This window comes from Brienomyrus brachyistius, chromosome 6 (genome assembly GCF_023856365.1).
Source record: "Brienomyrus brachyistius isolate T26 chromosome 6, BBRACH_0.4, whole genome shotgun sequence".
Taxonomy (NCBI): Eukaryota; Metazoa; Chordata; class Actinopteri; order Osteoglossiformes; family Mormyridae; genus Brienomyrus; species Brienomyrus brachyistius.
In genome coordinates this window covers 8100278-8117063 of record NC_064538.1, presented here as the reverse complement: position 1 = coordinate 8117063, position 16786 = coordinate 8100278, and the positions used below count along the sequence as shown (strand labels likewise).

The window sequence follows — 16786 nt, the reverse complement described above, 5'->3', positions numbered from 1 at the left end:
GCCTCAAATACCGGTTACAATATCAGGTTAATTGAAATAAAATTACTATTGTCGTTTTTGTACCTGAATGTTGTAGGATCCACCACTGTAGGTGTCCCAGAAGGTGGTGGACAGTTTAACTTGCTATCCACAGAGCCGATTGCAGGAGGAACAGTTCTCATCAGCGGAGCTGCACCCGGGGCAGCACCAAGCCTGTCCTGGAGGGACAAAGGCACAGGAATCCATAACAATTATGCAATCGAACAACCAACAACGAACAAGTCGCAGTACCATTACAGGTAGAGTTTTAGCGTTGTTCTCATAACTGAAAATTTATGTGATTTCTTCCATCCATTTTTTTAATCTACAAAACTAATTTAAATGAAAGAATTAGTCTATGCACACTATACCTGGGGATAAGGAGGTGGTGCACGCTGACTGGTATCCTGCTGATAGTGAGCCATTTCTCCCCCAGGCCAACTGGAGGCGCCACCATTGGCAGAAGCAGCTTCCTTCTCCTGCCTGAGTGAGTTTCTTTGCATTTGTTGCCGTTTCAATAGTTCTCTCAGCCTTTGTCTCTGCAAGGGGTAACATAGGGAAACAATGCATGTTCATGCACATTATACGAAACGTATTTGTGTGCTCACACATACAAAATTAATATCAGTATAAATAGTCAAAACTTATTCCACAAAAAGTTTTGACTACATACATTAGTTCACTAAGACATCAGGCTTAATCCTCTGGGGTCTAGGGGTAGGGAGCACACTTTCACTGGCTGGGGAACGGTCACACATTTCATTCAATATCAAACTTAGTTCATAGCAAATAAATTATTTCTTATATATTTGTTTTGGCATTAAACTCATCTTAATCTTAGTGTACTTTATAAATATGTCAGATTTATGTGAAGTTTGTAATTTGACATGAAAGTACAGATATTGTAAAAAGCAGTTTGGTACACTTGCAGAAACAATATAAAAGTACATAGTAAGCAAAGGTGGTAGTTTGTTTTGATCCCAGATTTCTGATCACCAAAGTCTTGGCTACATGTAGTTGCAACATTCAGTTGGATAAATAAGAAAAACCTAACTCATGTCACTATTTCCGGGCTCCTTTCATTGAACATGTAGCAACTTTCATGTGTCTGCATGAGCCATTCACACCTGGCCACACCCCCCCCCTCCTTTTATGGCACTGATGGGGATGTATCTGGGTCACGTTTCACCGTTGCGCTGTTCATCAAATTACCATGCGAATGTGAGTTAAATACGCGGTAATGCAACTATTTAGAATGCGAATAGCAATCTCCAGGTGAGGAAAAACAAAGAAAGGTGACATGGTTTTTTGCCGATTTAACCTAATTTTAAAAACTTAAATACTTCCGACAATGGGCATTTTGAAGAGACAGATTGCGGATCAGCCCGATTTTGCAGTCAGCGTTTTTTTTTCCATGTTTCCACAATAAGATTTCAGCAAATTATGAACTGAAACACACGAGAAAGATACGAGGCATCACTGACGATGCCGTCGACTGCAGAGGGTTAAATAGGCAGCCTAAGTCTCTAACATTTGCAAAATCTCAAAAGTGCTGTAATAATTTGCCCCATTTTCATTATCCATAACTGGGATTTTTGAGGAGCTGAGATAATGGAAAACGAAAGCAAGGGGTATAACTGGCAGCATATCTAAAATCAACCTTTTCAAGAAATGGAAACCAATTCGCAATGCTTTGTTGAAGATTAATATTCCGTTTGACGGCAGTCATCTGCGCATTTAATAGGCTTTTATTTTGCACAGATCAAAATCCAAGAAATGAGTTCAAATACAAAATAAGAACAGAATAATAAACACAGGCTTGTTAAAGAATACCAGTCGCTGGCTAAAACAACTGCAAAATTAAAAGCCTTACAGGAGTGTCAAGTTTTTGCCAAACCTCTGGGGAAGATTCACGAAACCATTAAGCACAATTTTACCCAGCAAAATGAGTTCTCAAACACTACAGTTATAAAAAAAAAAAAAGTAAGAGATACCATTCTCTCCATACCTCCTTATACTTAGTCCTTAGACTCAGTAAGAGATTCTCCCACTTACAGCAGACCTACCTGTCTGTGCTTCTCCAGCTCCGAGGGGCTAAGGCCGATGAGCCCAGGGTCCTGGCTCACAGAGATGTCAGGCAGCTCCTGGGTCCCTGCCATGTTCGGAACATGTGCAGTGTCCGGCACCCGCGGAGACCCACTGTCAGGCATCCCAGGAGGCAGGGACATTCTGGCTGGGAATGTGTCAGTCGTGGGGTGGGACTGAGGCTGGGGTGGCTGGCATTCCCCAAAAGGCATGCTGACCTGGGACTGTGTCCCAGGAAACATGGCCATGTTAGGGCTACGATTAAAAGAAGGGGATCCAGCAGGCTTTCCTGAGAGAGGGTCTACCAGGGCAGGAGAGGGGGGAGGCAGGGGAAGCTGCTGACCAAGTTGGGGAGAGGCCCGGAAAGCTGGGCTGCCCTCTGGAGTGGCAGAGGAAGGCCGGGGTGGTTTGTGCAGAGAAGCAAAGGGGTCCCTAGACTGTGGGCGCGACGGTGGGCGAGAGTAGGGACTGGAAGGGGACTGGAAGCGAGGGGACTGCACAGAGAACGCGTCATTGGACAGGGGCGACTGAGAGCTACCCTGCGACTGGGGGCTGGACGGCACTCTGGAGCAGGAGTCTTGCAGGGCAGGAAGAGGCCGTGAGGGCAAGCAAGGGCAGTTCTCTCTTGATGGGGGTCGGGGTGTGAGTGGAGGCTGGGCATAAGGGTCTGAAAAAGGGGTGGAAGGTGACTGACGGTACCCCTCCAAAGCTTGATTGGGAGAGGCACTGGGTGGGATGAAGCCCGGCACACCGGCTGCATCCCCTTGATGGTTCCGGGGAGTCAAGGGTGCCTTGAACAGTCCGTCCCCGGCCTCCAGCATCCCTGCAGGAGAGCCAGAGCCGAGGTCCTGGCGCACTGCTGAAGAGGAGCGGGGAGAGGGCACCCCCAAGAAGTCTGGCCGGTGCTGACCCGCACCAGCTGGAGACGAGGAAGCCGCAGCAGGAGATGGGGCCGAGCCATACTCTTGGCGCCGGACAGGGTCTCCAAAATGTGAGGAATGAGTCTGCAATAAGAGAGGGGAGTCCCCTGGGCCACTGGCTTTAGAGAAAGTGCTTTCTGGGGGACCCAGCGCCTCCTGGGGGGCCTGTTGTAGAGAATGTAGCGGGTGCCCCTGCTGTGGTTGATGTCTACAGAATGGATCCACTCTGTTGGGTGTCCCGGGCGTCCCTGGATGCATGTCGACGGAGCCCAAGCTGGGTGGCCGGCCCTGAGGTGCGCCCATCGAAAGATGGGCATGTGAAGATGGGGGCATCAAGGGGTTTGAGGCAGGCTGGGAGTACGGTGTGGAGGGCTGAGAGTGAGAACAAGGGGATGGTGGGGGTAGCTTAGCCAAGGAGTCTGTATGCAGATCTTCCACTTTGAACGCTCCTTCTGGGTAGAGGGCTGCAGATGTCCCCGAGTCTGAGGGGATGGGGTACGGCATCTCAGCCGAGCTAGGCTGGGAGGGAGTGGAGAGGAATCCTGATGGGGGAGGGATCTGGAGGTGGAGGTGGGGCCGATCTTTGGGGCGACCAGCCTCAGTCTTCACGGGACGGGCAACCTGAACCTCAGCCTGACGTCAGGAGAGGAAAAAGCAGAGCGTCAGTTCATGAACAGGCAGGAAGAGTTTCATCTGCGCTCCTCACACTTGTGAAGAGAAGAGAAATCCCACAGACTATCCTCACCTTCTGCGCCTTGTTAATTCGCTGAGCAGCTCTGTTGTCTTTGGCCTTTTGCTAATAAGGAAAACAAAGTCACTCACGTGGGATAAACAGCCTTATTGTGGGTGGGGTAGGGTGGGGTGGGGTGGGATTGGATTGGGGGGGCACTAGGCAGCAGAATAACCAGGGTCACATTTCAAAATCGACTGCTACAAGAAACAAAAAAAGTCACATTAAAAATGGCCACTGCATTGACTCTTGGATGTGCCCTAGCGCTACTTTCATGATATTATGATTATTTCATATGAACGCTGTAAATTTAAAGCGGAGGTTGTGACAATAAGCACATTACACTCACCAAAAAGGGAACCTTGTCAGCAGCCAGCACTTTCCTCCAGATCTTCATGATCTGTTTGCAACGGTTTGTCCAGTCTGTTGGAGCACAAAGACAAACCCAGTCAGCATCTCTCTCTCTCTCTCTCTCTCTCTCTCTCTCTCTCTCTCTCTCTCTCTCTCTCGTGTGGTGAGCATACAGGCAGTGCCACAGAAAGCCCATTTCAAAAGTTCTCACCTGGGTAGTCCTGCTTCAGGTGGGGGAAGTTGATGTTGGCGTAGAGCACGGGGGAAATGGTGGACAGCTCCCCCAGCTCCTCGTCCTTCTCCCAGCGTTGGAGGCTGCGCTGGTTGTAGGAGAGGCCATCGCCTTCCGGTTCGGTGGGGGTCGGAGGTGTGGCTGGTGTGGAGGGGGCTGCCCAGGGACTCTCATCTCCCTGGTCTGGGCTGAACAATTCTCCCCGGTCTCTGTAAACACAAATCAGAGACACGGAAATGACTGACCAGAGACTGAGTAACAATTGGGCACATTTATGCAAAGTAAACAGAGGTCAGACAGTAGCAGCGATTCAGACACAGCAGAGCAGGTGGGAGAGCATTCTTCCTTAATTCTTGATAAATCCTTCCTTAAGTCACAAGAAGCAAAAAAAATTTTTTGTGCTTTTGTTTCTTTGAACACAGTTTTTTCCCAGGTATTCCTTTAAAAACGACTATTTGATAAAAGGTAATTCTTGAACTTTGTCTCGCGAATATCGAAGTGCGTTACCATAGGGTCGTCTTACCGGACATCAAAGTACGAGGACTGGGAGAGAGGGGGGAAGGTCTCCATTACTCCCGCAGATGGCAGCGACCCTGGCAGAGAAGCACCTGTACCGGAGTTGAAATGGCAAAGTCTCATTAAGGCTCATACACTTGGGATTGTAATAAGTAACAACGATTTGCTCACTTTAGCGAAGGAATGGAGTAGGGAGCAGTGACGGCTAAATGAAGCTTCACGAACCATTTGCTGCATTTTTTGACCCCACTAGATGGCGGTCTTGGTTTCTTTATGGCATACTTTGAGCACCACCTAGTGAGGTCAGAATATGCAACAAATGGTTTGTGAAGCTTCATTTAACCATCACTAAAATAGAGCCTTCAGATTGCCCTGTCGAAGTCAACTGGACATCTTTTAACTTGGCACCAGAGTACAGGCCAAACTATTCACCTCCCTGTTCTTCCCACATCCCCACAGGTTTAACCTAGACAACCTTTGCTCCCTGCCCCCCACACCATACCTGGAGGGAGGCCCCTCTGTGGCAGCCCACTGCGGCTGAGCTCCACCTTCACGGGCTCCATGATGGATGCGACGTCACCCTGCAAGGTCCCACCTACAGAGGCGCACTCAGTCACACCCAGCACCTTCCGGAAGAACTGCTCAGTATCTTGGCTCTCTACACCCTGAGGAAGCCCTGGAACAGAAAAAATAAATTAATTAAACATGTCTGCCATGTGGTGTCACATTCTAACGTGCGACATCCATTTGGCATAATAAGACGGCATTCTTAAAGACACACCTTCAGGCTTGACTGCACCGGGGGCTTGGGAGTCACTGGCAGTCTGGTCTTTGGGAAAGGGAGACGGCCCAGCTGCTCCTGAATCAGCAGAAAGAAGCACAACGTCAACTTAACGTTCCGGGAGTATGCTAATGTAGAATCTTCCTGCATGTTAACGCAAGCCCACCTGCTCCCGCTGCCAGAGCCTCCACACTGCAGCCGTTCTCCTTTTTCAGTAGTGGGTCACAGTCCTCTTTGGTTTCTTCTGTAAGGAAGGAATGAAGTTTTATGGCTTATAACATGCATGCACGCAGACCATACGCGTAGGCTGACATCACTTCCTGCCGCAAACGCACCTGAGTCAGGGGCCACAACCTGAGCGCCCGGCTCTACGGTAGCAGATGCCGCAGGACGGGGGAGACGGACGGCAGGCTGAGTCTGTTTCTGCCCAGGAGGAAGCTGCAGAGCTTTCTTACTGAGATCCAAGAGAGTCTTCCCAAAGAAAGCCTCCTGCAGTTGGAAGAGAGCGCTTTGTAATGCCGAATAGGGCTCAGATTCATGGCAACGTTCAGTGATGAGCTCGCTCTGACCTGGAGGTACACTGGGAACATGTCTTCCAGCTTGCTCTTCTTCCTGCCTCTGCGCTTCTTGGCTTGATCCCCTTCTATCTCGGCCGCTTTCGCCTCAGGTGGAACCTCCACAGGGGTGTCCGGGTGGGACGCTTCAAACACAAATCCAACAAACTTTAACACCACAACCCCTTCTCCAACAAAGCCCACTCCCCTGGAATATCTTACAGAGCAGCTGCAGGTGCCCCTACTTGCCTTCCTCTGCAGTTCTCTCGGGGGGCTGCCCTTCGGCCACCATCACGTCCACCGGCGGCTGGATCAGCCCCTTCTTTGCCCTGAAGTTACACTTTCTCTGCCTCACCATAAATCCACCAATACCTAAGGCAGACAGGCCAAGTAACTCATAGGCACTCCCTGATGCATTCGGCGGCAAGCACTGCAGTCACTCCCGCAGGCATTCCCCGGGGAGACCTCCGAGGGGCGCTCCGGCACGCATTCCCCGGGGAGACCTCCTCGGGGCGCTCCGGCACGCATTCCCCGGGGAGACCTCCGCGGGGCGCTCCGGCACGCATTCCCCGGGGAGACCTCCGAGGGCCGCTCCGGCACGCATTCCCCGGGGAGACCTCCGAGGGCCGCTCCGGCACGCATTCCCCGGGCAGACCTCCGCGGGGCGCTCCGGCACGCATTCCACATCCTGCTGGCCTCTCACCTGGTCTGTAGGGCTTCCTCTTCCTCTTCTTCCCATCATCAGCCTCCTCTGCCACGCCCTTCATCCCATCTCCGTCACCAGCAGCCTCTATGCCGTCTTCAGGTCCCAGGTCCCGGTCAGGACCCCCCTCCCGCTCAGGGCTCCCAGGGGCCTCTGGTTTGGGTCCACACTCCATGGGCTCCCCTCCACCTACAGGGACATACATGTACAGATGGATGCTGAGCTCTCAGGAAAGAAATACCACATAATCTAAAGTAGCTAAATTCACCAAGTAACAATAGTCTTCATTCCTAAGTCCTTGTGTAAAGCAACATACCTCAAACTACACCAATGCCAAAAACAATCACAGATACCTCGGGCCTCTTCCTGCTCCCCCTCGCCAGCCTCCAGCCCAAATGGGCCCGAGCGGGAGCGCCGCTGCCTCCTCTTCTGCAGCGGGGACATGGAGATGCTGCGCAGCACTGACATGCCTGCCTCCGTCAGCCACACGCCCTCCAGCCGGTAGATCTGCGGTTCTGAAGCACAATAAAATGGAATTCAGAAAAGTGGGTGGAGCCGAGAAGTACATGTGTGAGTTAATACACAACAAATAAGAGAGACAACAGGCAAGGTAACGACAAAACAGACAGGGAAGGGGAGGCAATAAAACGTCTACCTGGTTCTTTTATTTTCACTGCAGGGACTATGGGTGTTTCCACTACTGGCGACAGACAGAAGAGCTCAGTAAACAGACAGAAGTGAACAGCACTGACACAGTATCCTGCCAGGTAATACAAACCACAGCTTTCAATAGCAAATCTGGTAAAGACTCGTCTTACTACTAGGAAATAAAAGGAAAAACTGAGGCTAAAGTCACAATGAAAAGTTGTGCAGGAGAGTTATCCCAATGTTATGTTTACAAAGTCTGACACGGCAGAAAGCAAATTATTATTCTGCTCTGAAAAGAATGTCCATTATCTTGGGCTGATTCTGCAAGCAGCTGACAGCTTACCAACAGGCTTGGGCACAAAAGGAGAGCAAGCAGAGCAGGCAAAACCTTCATCAGATGCCTGCTCCACCTCGTCTTCGGTGTAGAGGCCCTCACAGACCGCGTGGACCCATCTGTGGAAAATCGAAGACAAGATTGATTCCCCAAAAGCCCACTAGCTCATGCCCAATGCTTTGTGTGTCAGACACTATCCATGACAAACCTGCAAACAGCTACAAGTTACTCAAACTGCTGACATACTCCCCACCGAGCTGATTTCTCTCAATGCCAGCTGGCTCTGCTGTGACCATTGCTGACTGATACCAAATACTGTCAGGTGCTTCCATGCTGCAGAGCAGCACTGGTCACCAGGCGGGCTGCACTGCAGGAGCACGATGCTAATCGCATTACCGCAGGGATGCTGTTCGGAGCCGAAGGGGGATAAGAGCCAAATTACAGCCCTCAATACCTGCCAGGGACGCTTTCACATCATTCTAGCAAACTTTGCTCGGAAAACAAACTTAGGTTAAGGGTCATCTCTGAAACAACTAGCTTTAACGGCAATGGACAGGACCGGGCAGCGTGAGGAGGGAAGGAAGCACACTCAGCATGGCACAGGCAGCCCTACGGGACCCACCGATCGCAGTGCTGGCACTGCAGCAACAGCTCCTCTTCCATGAAGTTCTCACGGCACACAGGGCATGTGACCAGGCTGGCACAGGGCCCACAGTGTGTGTAGTTGTTCTGCCACTCGCAGTGGAAGCCAGGAGAGCGAGCCCCACACTGCATGCAATACACACACCTGCCCAGGGACACGAAAGGTCAGGGAGACGCCAGGGAAAGACCAGAATCGTTTGTATGGGGCAGGTCTCCGGGAGGACCTCCGAAACAGTGAGACACACCACTTGCACTTCCAGCCGCCCTTGGGCACGGTCTGCAGGGGGGGGTCCAGGCAGTAGGTATGGTAGCTGATGTCACAGTCGTCGCACAGCAGCAGCCGGGCAGGGTCCGAGGCCTTGCCGCACACCTCGCACACGATGCACTCCAGGCAGCGCCAGCCCTTATACAGCATCATCTTGGTGATCTGAGATGGGCCAAAGGTCACAGTGGAGAACAGGAAATGCCAAGAAGACAGGCTGGCACTTCAACATGCTCTGGCACTAGGGGTGTAACAATGCACTCAGTTTATAATTCAACACGCTTCAAAATTTCTAACAAATATGATTTCAATCAATCTTGAACCTGCCTCCTCTACAATCTGATTAGTTATCCCTGAACCAAACACAATGCCCTCAGAACATTTTTGTGCAAGCAAGACTTCCATGAACAATTTGCTTGGCAGCACAACGTAGATTAACAGTGGAACTGTTGCCAAATCTCTTCCCCTGCCCGAATTCCTTCCTCCTGTGTCTCTATAGTTTTCAGTTCAGCCTTAGTGCTGCAGCAAGAATTCACAGCAATAAAATACAATTACGAATGTCTAAAAAGTTGTTCTATTAAAAGATTTTTGCATTTAGTTTAATAGTACAACCAACATGTTTTAATAGATTTTTAATACATATGTAGCTCGACTGCGATGTTTATTATTTACTGTTTTATTTACTATAACAGCACATTCGGCTACCAGTGAAATATACAGTAATAATCTAATGAAAAGTCAGTTGCACTATCAAGCTAGATGTAAATGATTTAATAGTAATTACTAAAAACATACCTTTTAAAAAAAAAAAAAAAAACATTTGTAAACGTATTTCATTGATGTGGACTCTTGTTGCTGCTGTAAGGGTGTAAAGTGTGTATAAAGGGAAGAATACAACCTCGCTATGGAGTAGATTATATGTTAATAATCTAATAAAACATGTCCATCGTACTACAAAGCTAAACGCAAATGACCTCTAAATTATTAATGAAAACAAATGCTTTTTAAAAAGTGTGTTATCGTATTTTACGGCTCTGGACTCTACATGGCTTAAACACCGCGACGCGCATGTACTGTACACCCCTGTGTCCCCTTTAACCCAGATATTCCCGGTTATATAAACGATGAGTCTGCAGAACTGCCAATCGATAAAGGAAATCAAAGGTGGGCAATAAGTGGAGGTGCACCTCTCACCTTGCTGTTCACACAGTAGGGGTGGTAACACTGGGCGCACTGGGCACAGGCCAGTAGCTGCCCTTCCGCTCCACGGCCAAAGCTGCCACATACGACGCACATGTCCTGCGGAAGAGGGGGGGGGGTGCAGGGTCAGAGTGGCCGGCTGACAATAGGACCCCTCGGCTACCCGCCGTCGGCGGATATCTGGGCGGGGGGCCGCTCACCTGCAGCAGGACGAACTTGTCCGTGCTGGAAAAGAGCACCACGGTGTTCTGCATCGTGTCATCTTCCTCCTCCTCTTCATCTTTGCCAAGTGCAGTGTCTGCAGTCATACTCAGCTGCGAAGCACAAAGAATTACAGGTAAACTAACCTCATACACACAACACGCGTACTAGCAGCCCAATGATGCAATGTGTTTACTTTCCAGATTTACGGATACAAGACCGCATAAAATGTAGGGAACAATGTGCAGGCCAAGTAAAGATTAATACAGGGTGGAATGTAAAGGTGTGTTACCAGGAAGGCATCAATGCAGGATGCCATGGCTTTGAGGCGAGACCTGCCACGACCCCTTCCGCTACCGCCCCCACGGGGGCGCCGTTTCCCTGGAAAACTACTGCTCCGGCCCTGAAAAACAGAATGATGACTGAACCACCACAGTCTTAAAAGTGTAAAATTTGTGTCTAACACTATTGCTGTTGAAAGAAATATATATCTTTTAATGCATCAGTTTAATTGCGTCAAAATAAAAGTCAACCATCTGTGGTACCTGCTTCACCCGTGAGCGACCAGGAGAGCCTCTCCTCTTGATCTTGTCCCCATCAGGTTTCAAGGGGTCAAAGGGCAGAGAGTCGTCGGTCTCTGTGAGCAGCGAATCGGAGCGCGGCCTGCCTGCTGGCACCAGACTCAGCTCTGCGGAGTGTGTCTGCAGCTCGGCCTCCTCAGGGGAGCCCAGGAAGCCGCTGCTGCTGCCATCTCCATGACTCATGTTGGACATCTCATCCAGGAGGAGGTCTTGCTTGGCACCAATTTCCAGAAGCTCCTGCTCTTGCTTGATCTTGAGCTCATCCTGAAAGTCTTGCTTGGTACCACCCAGCTCTTCCACCTCCTCCTCTTCTTCTTCTTCCTCATCTTCTTCCACCTGATTAGCCCGAGTGTCCATGTCTGCAGAAGGGGCTTCTACCTGAGGTGTCAAGGGATTAGTCCTTGGTTCTACTTCAGTCGGCTCCGTAGACTCACACTTCTCTCTGACCACAGTAACAGGCTCCGCCTCCTGGGTTTCTCTGGGCGGGCTCACAGGACACCGTGCGGCTAGAGGGGAAGCCTGACTGGTGCACACACCCTCAAAGCTGCTTTCTTCCTCCTCTTGTGCAGACACACTAGATGCCTGAACCTGGGTCTCTTTCTCCTGCTCTCCACTGTCCATTTCCTCATCTGCCACACCCAGTGTTTGGGGGTCCATGTTGTCCTGGGGAGGCTGGGCTACAGCTTCAGATGGCTCATCGCCTGTGGTTTCTTCTATGTAAATGGGGCACAGAGTCAGCTGGTTACCACACAATTTCAACGTGTACAGCCATGGAAAAAATTTAGAGACCACTCTATATTTTTAAACAAATCTACATTTTTAAAACCCAGTTTAATCATGATTCTGCGGGCAGAAGGCTATGCTGAGCAGCAGGGTGCTTCCACAATTTCTAAGACAGCAGTACACAAGAATAAGATGGAGCAGGAGACACTGGGAACGACCCGAAACCAGCCAAGTAGAGGGAGGAAGTGACTTTTCTATGCCAGATATGGCCGTTAACTTATCCGAGAATTTCTCGTGAACTGGAAGATGACATCAAGAGACCTACAAAAAGGACCGGGAAACATCAAGTGCAGATGTGAAGTGCACTGCTACAGCAGGACAGTGTGTATCAGGTTCCTAGAAGCAAGACTGAAGTCCCATGAAGCAAGGAAGCAGCCCTTCATTACTGAGAAACAGAGAAGAACCGGGCTGCAGTTTACAAAAAAATATATATTATTTACAGGCGCACATCCATATATTGAGAAACGAATGAAACAAAATAAATTGTGCTTTTTTTTCTGCAGCTGTATATGTAACAAGTGCAAAATTCAGGAAGTTTGGTGGAGCCTATTATTGGCCTATTACAAAAACGATGAGACAGTTGGCAAATGCCGTTCAGAATCACAAATTCATATGATCTAAAGTACTGCACTCCCCGGACGTTATGTCAGGAATTTAAAAAGGCCCCGAGAGCATAAATCTGCAGTTTTGCTTCATGCTAACTTCAAGCAAATTTCTGACCACCAGGTTGAAACAACACAACAGTTCACACCAGAGCTTGAGGAGACCAATACCTGCGGCCGCGGCCAAGACAGGAAGCTGCTCCGCAGACCCTCCCGGCGTCTCCAGGGGTGATTCTTCCTCCATCGGGGTTTCAGGCTCTGCTGAGACTCCCGTTTCCGTCCCTGAACCCAGACAGTCGCCTTCCCATTACACACAGCTGACACTCTCTAAAAATATGTCTCCCACTTCCACGTTTCTGCTGGGTGATGCCAGGCTGGTCAATTCCGCCTTAGATGAGTAAACTCCTGAGAAGTGGAGAGGGGCAGCCTTACCCTCCTGCGCTGGTGGTGCAGCGCTGTCCCGGGCCTCTGACGGGGTCTCCGCCTCGGGGGCCGTCTGACCAGCTGGCGACGTCGGCGTGACGACGACCTCCTGTGCCGGCGGCAGCGGAGGCTCTCGGCACAGGGAACAGGTGTATTTATCTTCCGGAGAATCCGACGGAGAAGCACATCCAAGGTGCACCATCCTTATGGAAAAGGCACGACGGCAGCCGTCACACACCGTGTAATCGGAAACCACAAGACATCAGAAATTTATAAGATGTGAAATACACCAACAAAGAGACCAAGACTGAGGTGGAGGTGCAGTCTTAGTAGACGGGGCCCGGCTCACCTGTGGCACACGGAGCAGCGATGCAGGACAGCGGAGGGACCAGCCTGCCGGCCACAGACCGCACACTCGGCTACGGCGAGCGGCGGCTGGCAGCTGTCACACACCGTGTAGTTCTCAAACCACTGCGTGGAACATGGCAGGGACAAACCTCGCGCCCCACAAACACTGCAGATCCGGCAGCGCTGCACATGGGGGGGAGGCGCAAAGGAGACCACCAGTTATTAATCTACCATCCCATCTACAACCAGCCATCTAACCAAGGAGAGTTAGTGAGGCGGGAAGGGGAACACTGGGCTCACCCTGCACTTCCAGGGGTCAGAGGGTAGGGAGTCCATGGCCGGCTGCAAGCAGAATGTGTGGTAGCCCTTATCACAGGCCTCACACACAAGCATCATGGAGTCTTCCCCGGGCTGCCTACAATGGGGTACGGAATAAGACCGCTTTACCATGTGACAGGAAGCCCCGTGTACGCAGCAGCACCTGCGCCCTGTCCGGTGCCTCACCTGCAGGTCTGGCAGACCTTGCACTCAGGGCACTGCCAGCCAGAGCGCTGCAGCGGGGTGGCGCTGATTTCCAGGCAGCCGGCATGGTAGTGCTGCCCGCAGCCCGTGCAGAACAGCAGGCCAGGCAGCTCCCCCGCCGAGTCACACACTGCACAACGTGCCTCCTCGCCTGCTGCAGGGGGGAGGGAGATGAGGCCTTCAGAGACACAGACAGACAGCAGGCCAAAACCCCACCCTTCATATGCCGATCGCAGAGTGGTTACCTATCTCCGTGGCCAGGTCTATGTGGTCCACGCACAAGAGGGCCAGTAGCTTCATGGACTGAAATGACCCACTGGCCGCCGAGCAGGGGAAGTGGTAAAAGCGTGAGCAGCCCCCCGCCTGGCACCGAATGGTAGCACCCAGCCTATTACAGTATTCACATCGCTAAGAGGGGGCAACAAGGGAAGCAAGAGTGAGCCCAGGACATTAATCGATCATCAATCAATCTTGTCACGCTGCCCACGTCAGATGTTACAGGAGAATTCCAGAATGATCAGCTATAAAAATAAACTTCCAGTGACCGGTCAGCTCCAGGGTGCTGTTGAGAGTCTGAGGGCCAAGGCTCCCCCCACGCCTGCCAGGCCCCCCTTCTGCCCGACTGACCTGTTCTATCCCTGAGATGATGGCCTTCTCCACACCCTCCAGCTCCTCGCCGTCTGCTGCTCTCACTCCGTCCGACCACATCGCGCACCAGTGGTGGACCCAGCAGTGCCCTGGTCAATAGAAGGCGATAGCCATTAGCAGGAATACAACCCGGCTGTACGCATACAAGTCAGCAAACTCTGCGATCCGGAAACAATCCCTGCACCCACCTGCACTATCGAAGAGCGAGGCAGCAAGCGTGCCGTCAGGAAAGCCCATGGAGGACAGGTCGTCAGTGCCCGGCTCTGGGGTATAGGCGCCCTGGGCCTCCAGAGGCAGCTGACCAGGGGCGGCACTGAAACGTCGGAGCTCTCGCTGCCCGTGCAGACTGCGCTCGGCACAGCCGCAGAGTGCACATGTTCGAGCGGCCTCACTGTGCCGGCAGACATATGGGTATAACCATCACATGATAGACACACCCACACACACCGGCTACAGAAAGATGCATCCATTCGAACCCCAGAGCAAACTGATGAAATCATTAAGACCCCCCTGCCCACCAGAGAAAAACAGCCAGGCTGGACACAGGACACAAAATATATATAATATTTCACAGAAATCACAAAAGAAGTATTTACAATCACCCTGAATTTATATTCCATGACAGGTAACGTGCTGTAAGGTTAATGAAGTACTTAAATATCCCCTTGTTGTCATTATAAGAACAAAAGGAATAAGCAGTCATCATCGGGGAGCTTACCTAGGCACGTGAGACGTGCCCTCTGATGCCCCTCGAGTTTCCTCCCTAGGTGAGGGGGCATGGTACTCCTCCGCAGGGAGGACGCTGCCCTTTGGAGAGACGTTGTCGTCCGCTGAAGAACAAAAAACAGACTGGAGCAACAACAATCTTACAAATCGGTACACAGAGAAACCAAGCCTTCTATTTGCTGCAGATAAAAGTATTTCTCACATTTTGGAACCACAGCTAAATATATCTAATGTTGAAGGGGTGGAAAAAAAGCACAGACCATGTATGGGTGATACAACTAGAGCCCAGATCACACTGTACTAGCCCCTCATTTACCGAGCAAGCTACCTCTCAAAGTATGAAATTCCCAGAAGATTCAGAAATTGCCAGACATGCAACTTTCAAGATAATACGCTGCAGCAATGCATCTAGAAGAGATTCTATAAAAAAATAAAAAAAAAAATCACAAGCTGACAGCCATGGATTTGTAATTCTATAAAATACCATGTACCAATTTCCCAGAAATAAGGCAGCAACAGAAAGCATGTGTGGTTTATTACAATGTCTTTTATGGAAAGGCCTGTTAATATTATGATCACAATAACACAGGCTTATGAATGTCGATGAGAAACCGGCCAGTAAAGAAGCTTCCACTAGCTGACAGCTTAAACTGTGATTGTTCTGTGTGAAGGACTTATTTATTATACAACAGGTACCACTGGATATACCTATTTACAGGCACCATATGTAAGAATGAAAGTGTTTCTCTGGCAAAGGAATTAAGAGCAAAACACTGTCACATAGTTTGTGGAGGTCTGATGTGTCAAAATCTAAACGAATACAAACTCCTGCAAATAATGAAAATTCCGGTACTCAAACTTGAATAACTATAAAAACTTACCTTCTCACCTCTTACCATCATTATAACCACTGACAGCGTAAACAATATACCACTTATGATCATTAGCAATACCGAACGCATTTAACTAAATTTTAAAAATACATAAAAACAGTGGCATACACACTACTGTTTACTGCCATCTTATGGCAGCTTTGGAAATAAATCATACAGAATTCTCAACAATGTTTTAAAGATCCCTTTTCAATAACGATCTGTAATGCAGCAATAAAATTATATTTGTAGGTATCTAATTTGATACTTGAATTACATGCATTTAGCATGAATTAATTTCTAGAAAATAAAGCTAAACACACAACTGGATAAACAATACAGCAAAGCTTAAAAAAAAAGAAGTTGACCAGAGTTTTTCTTCCTTAAATAAGGAAAGTGACAGTTCAAAAAGAAATATAAAGATAGAAATATTTGGTCTTTAACTAAAAAAGACAGACAAGGCAAGGTCCGAAAAATATCAAAGGCAGTGGAAAACACATTTAGCTGCAGTCACCCAATTTCTGAAAAACGTAAGCAGCAATGAAAATTTGATTCAAGCTTTGCTTTGAACTGGATTATAAATTACATTGTTTCCATAATATCGCCAAAATCGCATAAGGATTACATCTACTGAATACTCATGACTGCCTGCTTACCTGCCGCTTCAGAATCATTCTCTTCGCAGTTAGACTTCTGCTCGTCCATTCCTTCTCCCCACCTCGATCTCTTTGAAAGAGACCTGAAACAAAAAACAACAAATGCGTGAATGAAGGCCTGAGTTATTTGAGAATTCCGACTAAAGGTGATAAAAATGACGCTTTAATGCCAGTATCCGGTAACTGTCCATCCATCTACTTACTGCACAAGTCACAGCAAAGGACGTAACTACATAACACCAAACTTCTCTCTTAACAGTGTCATAATATAAACTTTAAACTAGTCATATACTGGTTAAGAATCTAGGAATTGCACAACTTTTAACTTGGCCTGCATCACACTAATAAAATTAGTTTATAAACAACAAAAATGCCAATTGCTTTGAAACAACCTACATTGTATCAACAAAAAAAATGCATCTTCAAAAGCAAGCAACCCAAATTTACC

The 16786-nt window shown here is 49.3% G+C and overlaps 1 protein-coding gene across 6 annotated transcripts in view; it reads right to left on the bottom strand.

Moving 5' to 3' along the window:
• kmt2d (lysine (K)-specific methyltransferase 2D) overlaps positions 1-16786 on the bottom strand; it is a 35371-nt gene that overhangs the window by 14253 nt on the left and 4332 nt on the right. For 3 of the 6 annotated variants that reach the window (XM_049018101.1, XM_049018103.1, XM_049018102.1), the window contains exons 2-34: positions 16339-16421; positions 14803-14914; positions 14273-14475; positions 14064-14173; positions 13682-13844; positions 13419-13590; positions 13215-13329; positions 12916-13097; positions 12576-12769; positions 12315-12425; positions 10723-11471; positions 10470-10580; positions 10177-10290; positions 9971-10075; positions 8760-8941; positions 8495-8659; positions 7882-7991; positions 7546-7590; positions 7244-7405; positions 6891-7079; positions 6437-6559; positions 6203-6333; positions 5969-6122; positions 5800-5877; positions 5634-5711; positions 5355-5528; positions 4860-4944; positions 4316-4545; positions 4103-4176; positions 3769-3819; positions 2085-3656; positions 390-557; positions 64-197 (exon numbers count right to left, since the gene is read on the bottom strand). In XM_049018101.1, coding sequence (XP_048874058.1) covers positions 64-197; positions 390-557; positions 2085-3656; positions 3769-3819; positions 4103-4176; positions 4316-4545; positions 4860-4944; positions 5355-5528; positions 5634-5711; positions 5800-5877; positions 5969-6122; positions 6203-6333; positions 6437-6559; positions 6891-7079; positions 7244-7405; positions 7546-7590; positions 7882-7991; positions 8495-8659; positions 8760-8941; positions 9971-10075; positions 10177-10290; positions 10470-10580; positions 10723-11471; positions 12315-12425; positions 12576-12769; positions 12916-13097; positions 13215-13329; positions 13419-13590; positions 13682-13844; positions 14064-14173; positions 14273-14475; positions 14803-14914; positions 16339-16387 — 6395 coding nt within the window. In that variant the 5' untranslated portion in view covers positions 16388-16421. The remainder of the gene's footprint in view (positions 1-63; positions 198-389; positions 558-2084; positions 3657-3768; positions 3820-4102; positions 4177-4315; positions 4546-4859; positions 4945-5354; positions 5529-5633; positions 5712-5799; positions 5878-5968; positions 6123-6202; positions 6334-6436; positions 6560-6890; positions 7080-7243; positions 7406-7545; positions 7591-7881; positions 7992-8494; positions 8660-8759; positions 8942-9970; positions 10076-10176; positions 10291-10469; positions 10581-10722; positions 11472-12314; positions 12426-12575; positions 12770-12915; positions 13098-13214; positions 13330-13418; positions 13591-13681; positions 13845-14063; positions 14174-14272; positions 14476-14802; positions 14915-16338; positions 16422-16786) is intronic. The other 3 variants (XM_049018104.1, XM_049018107.1, XM_049018106.1) reach the window with 2 other exon arrangements.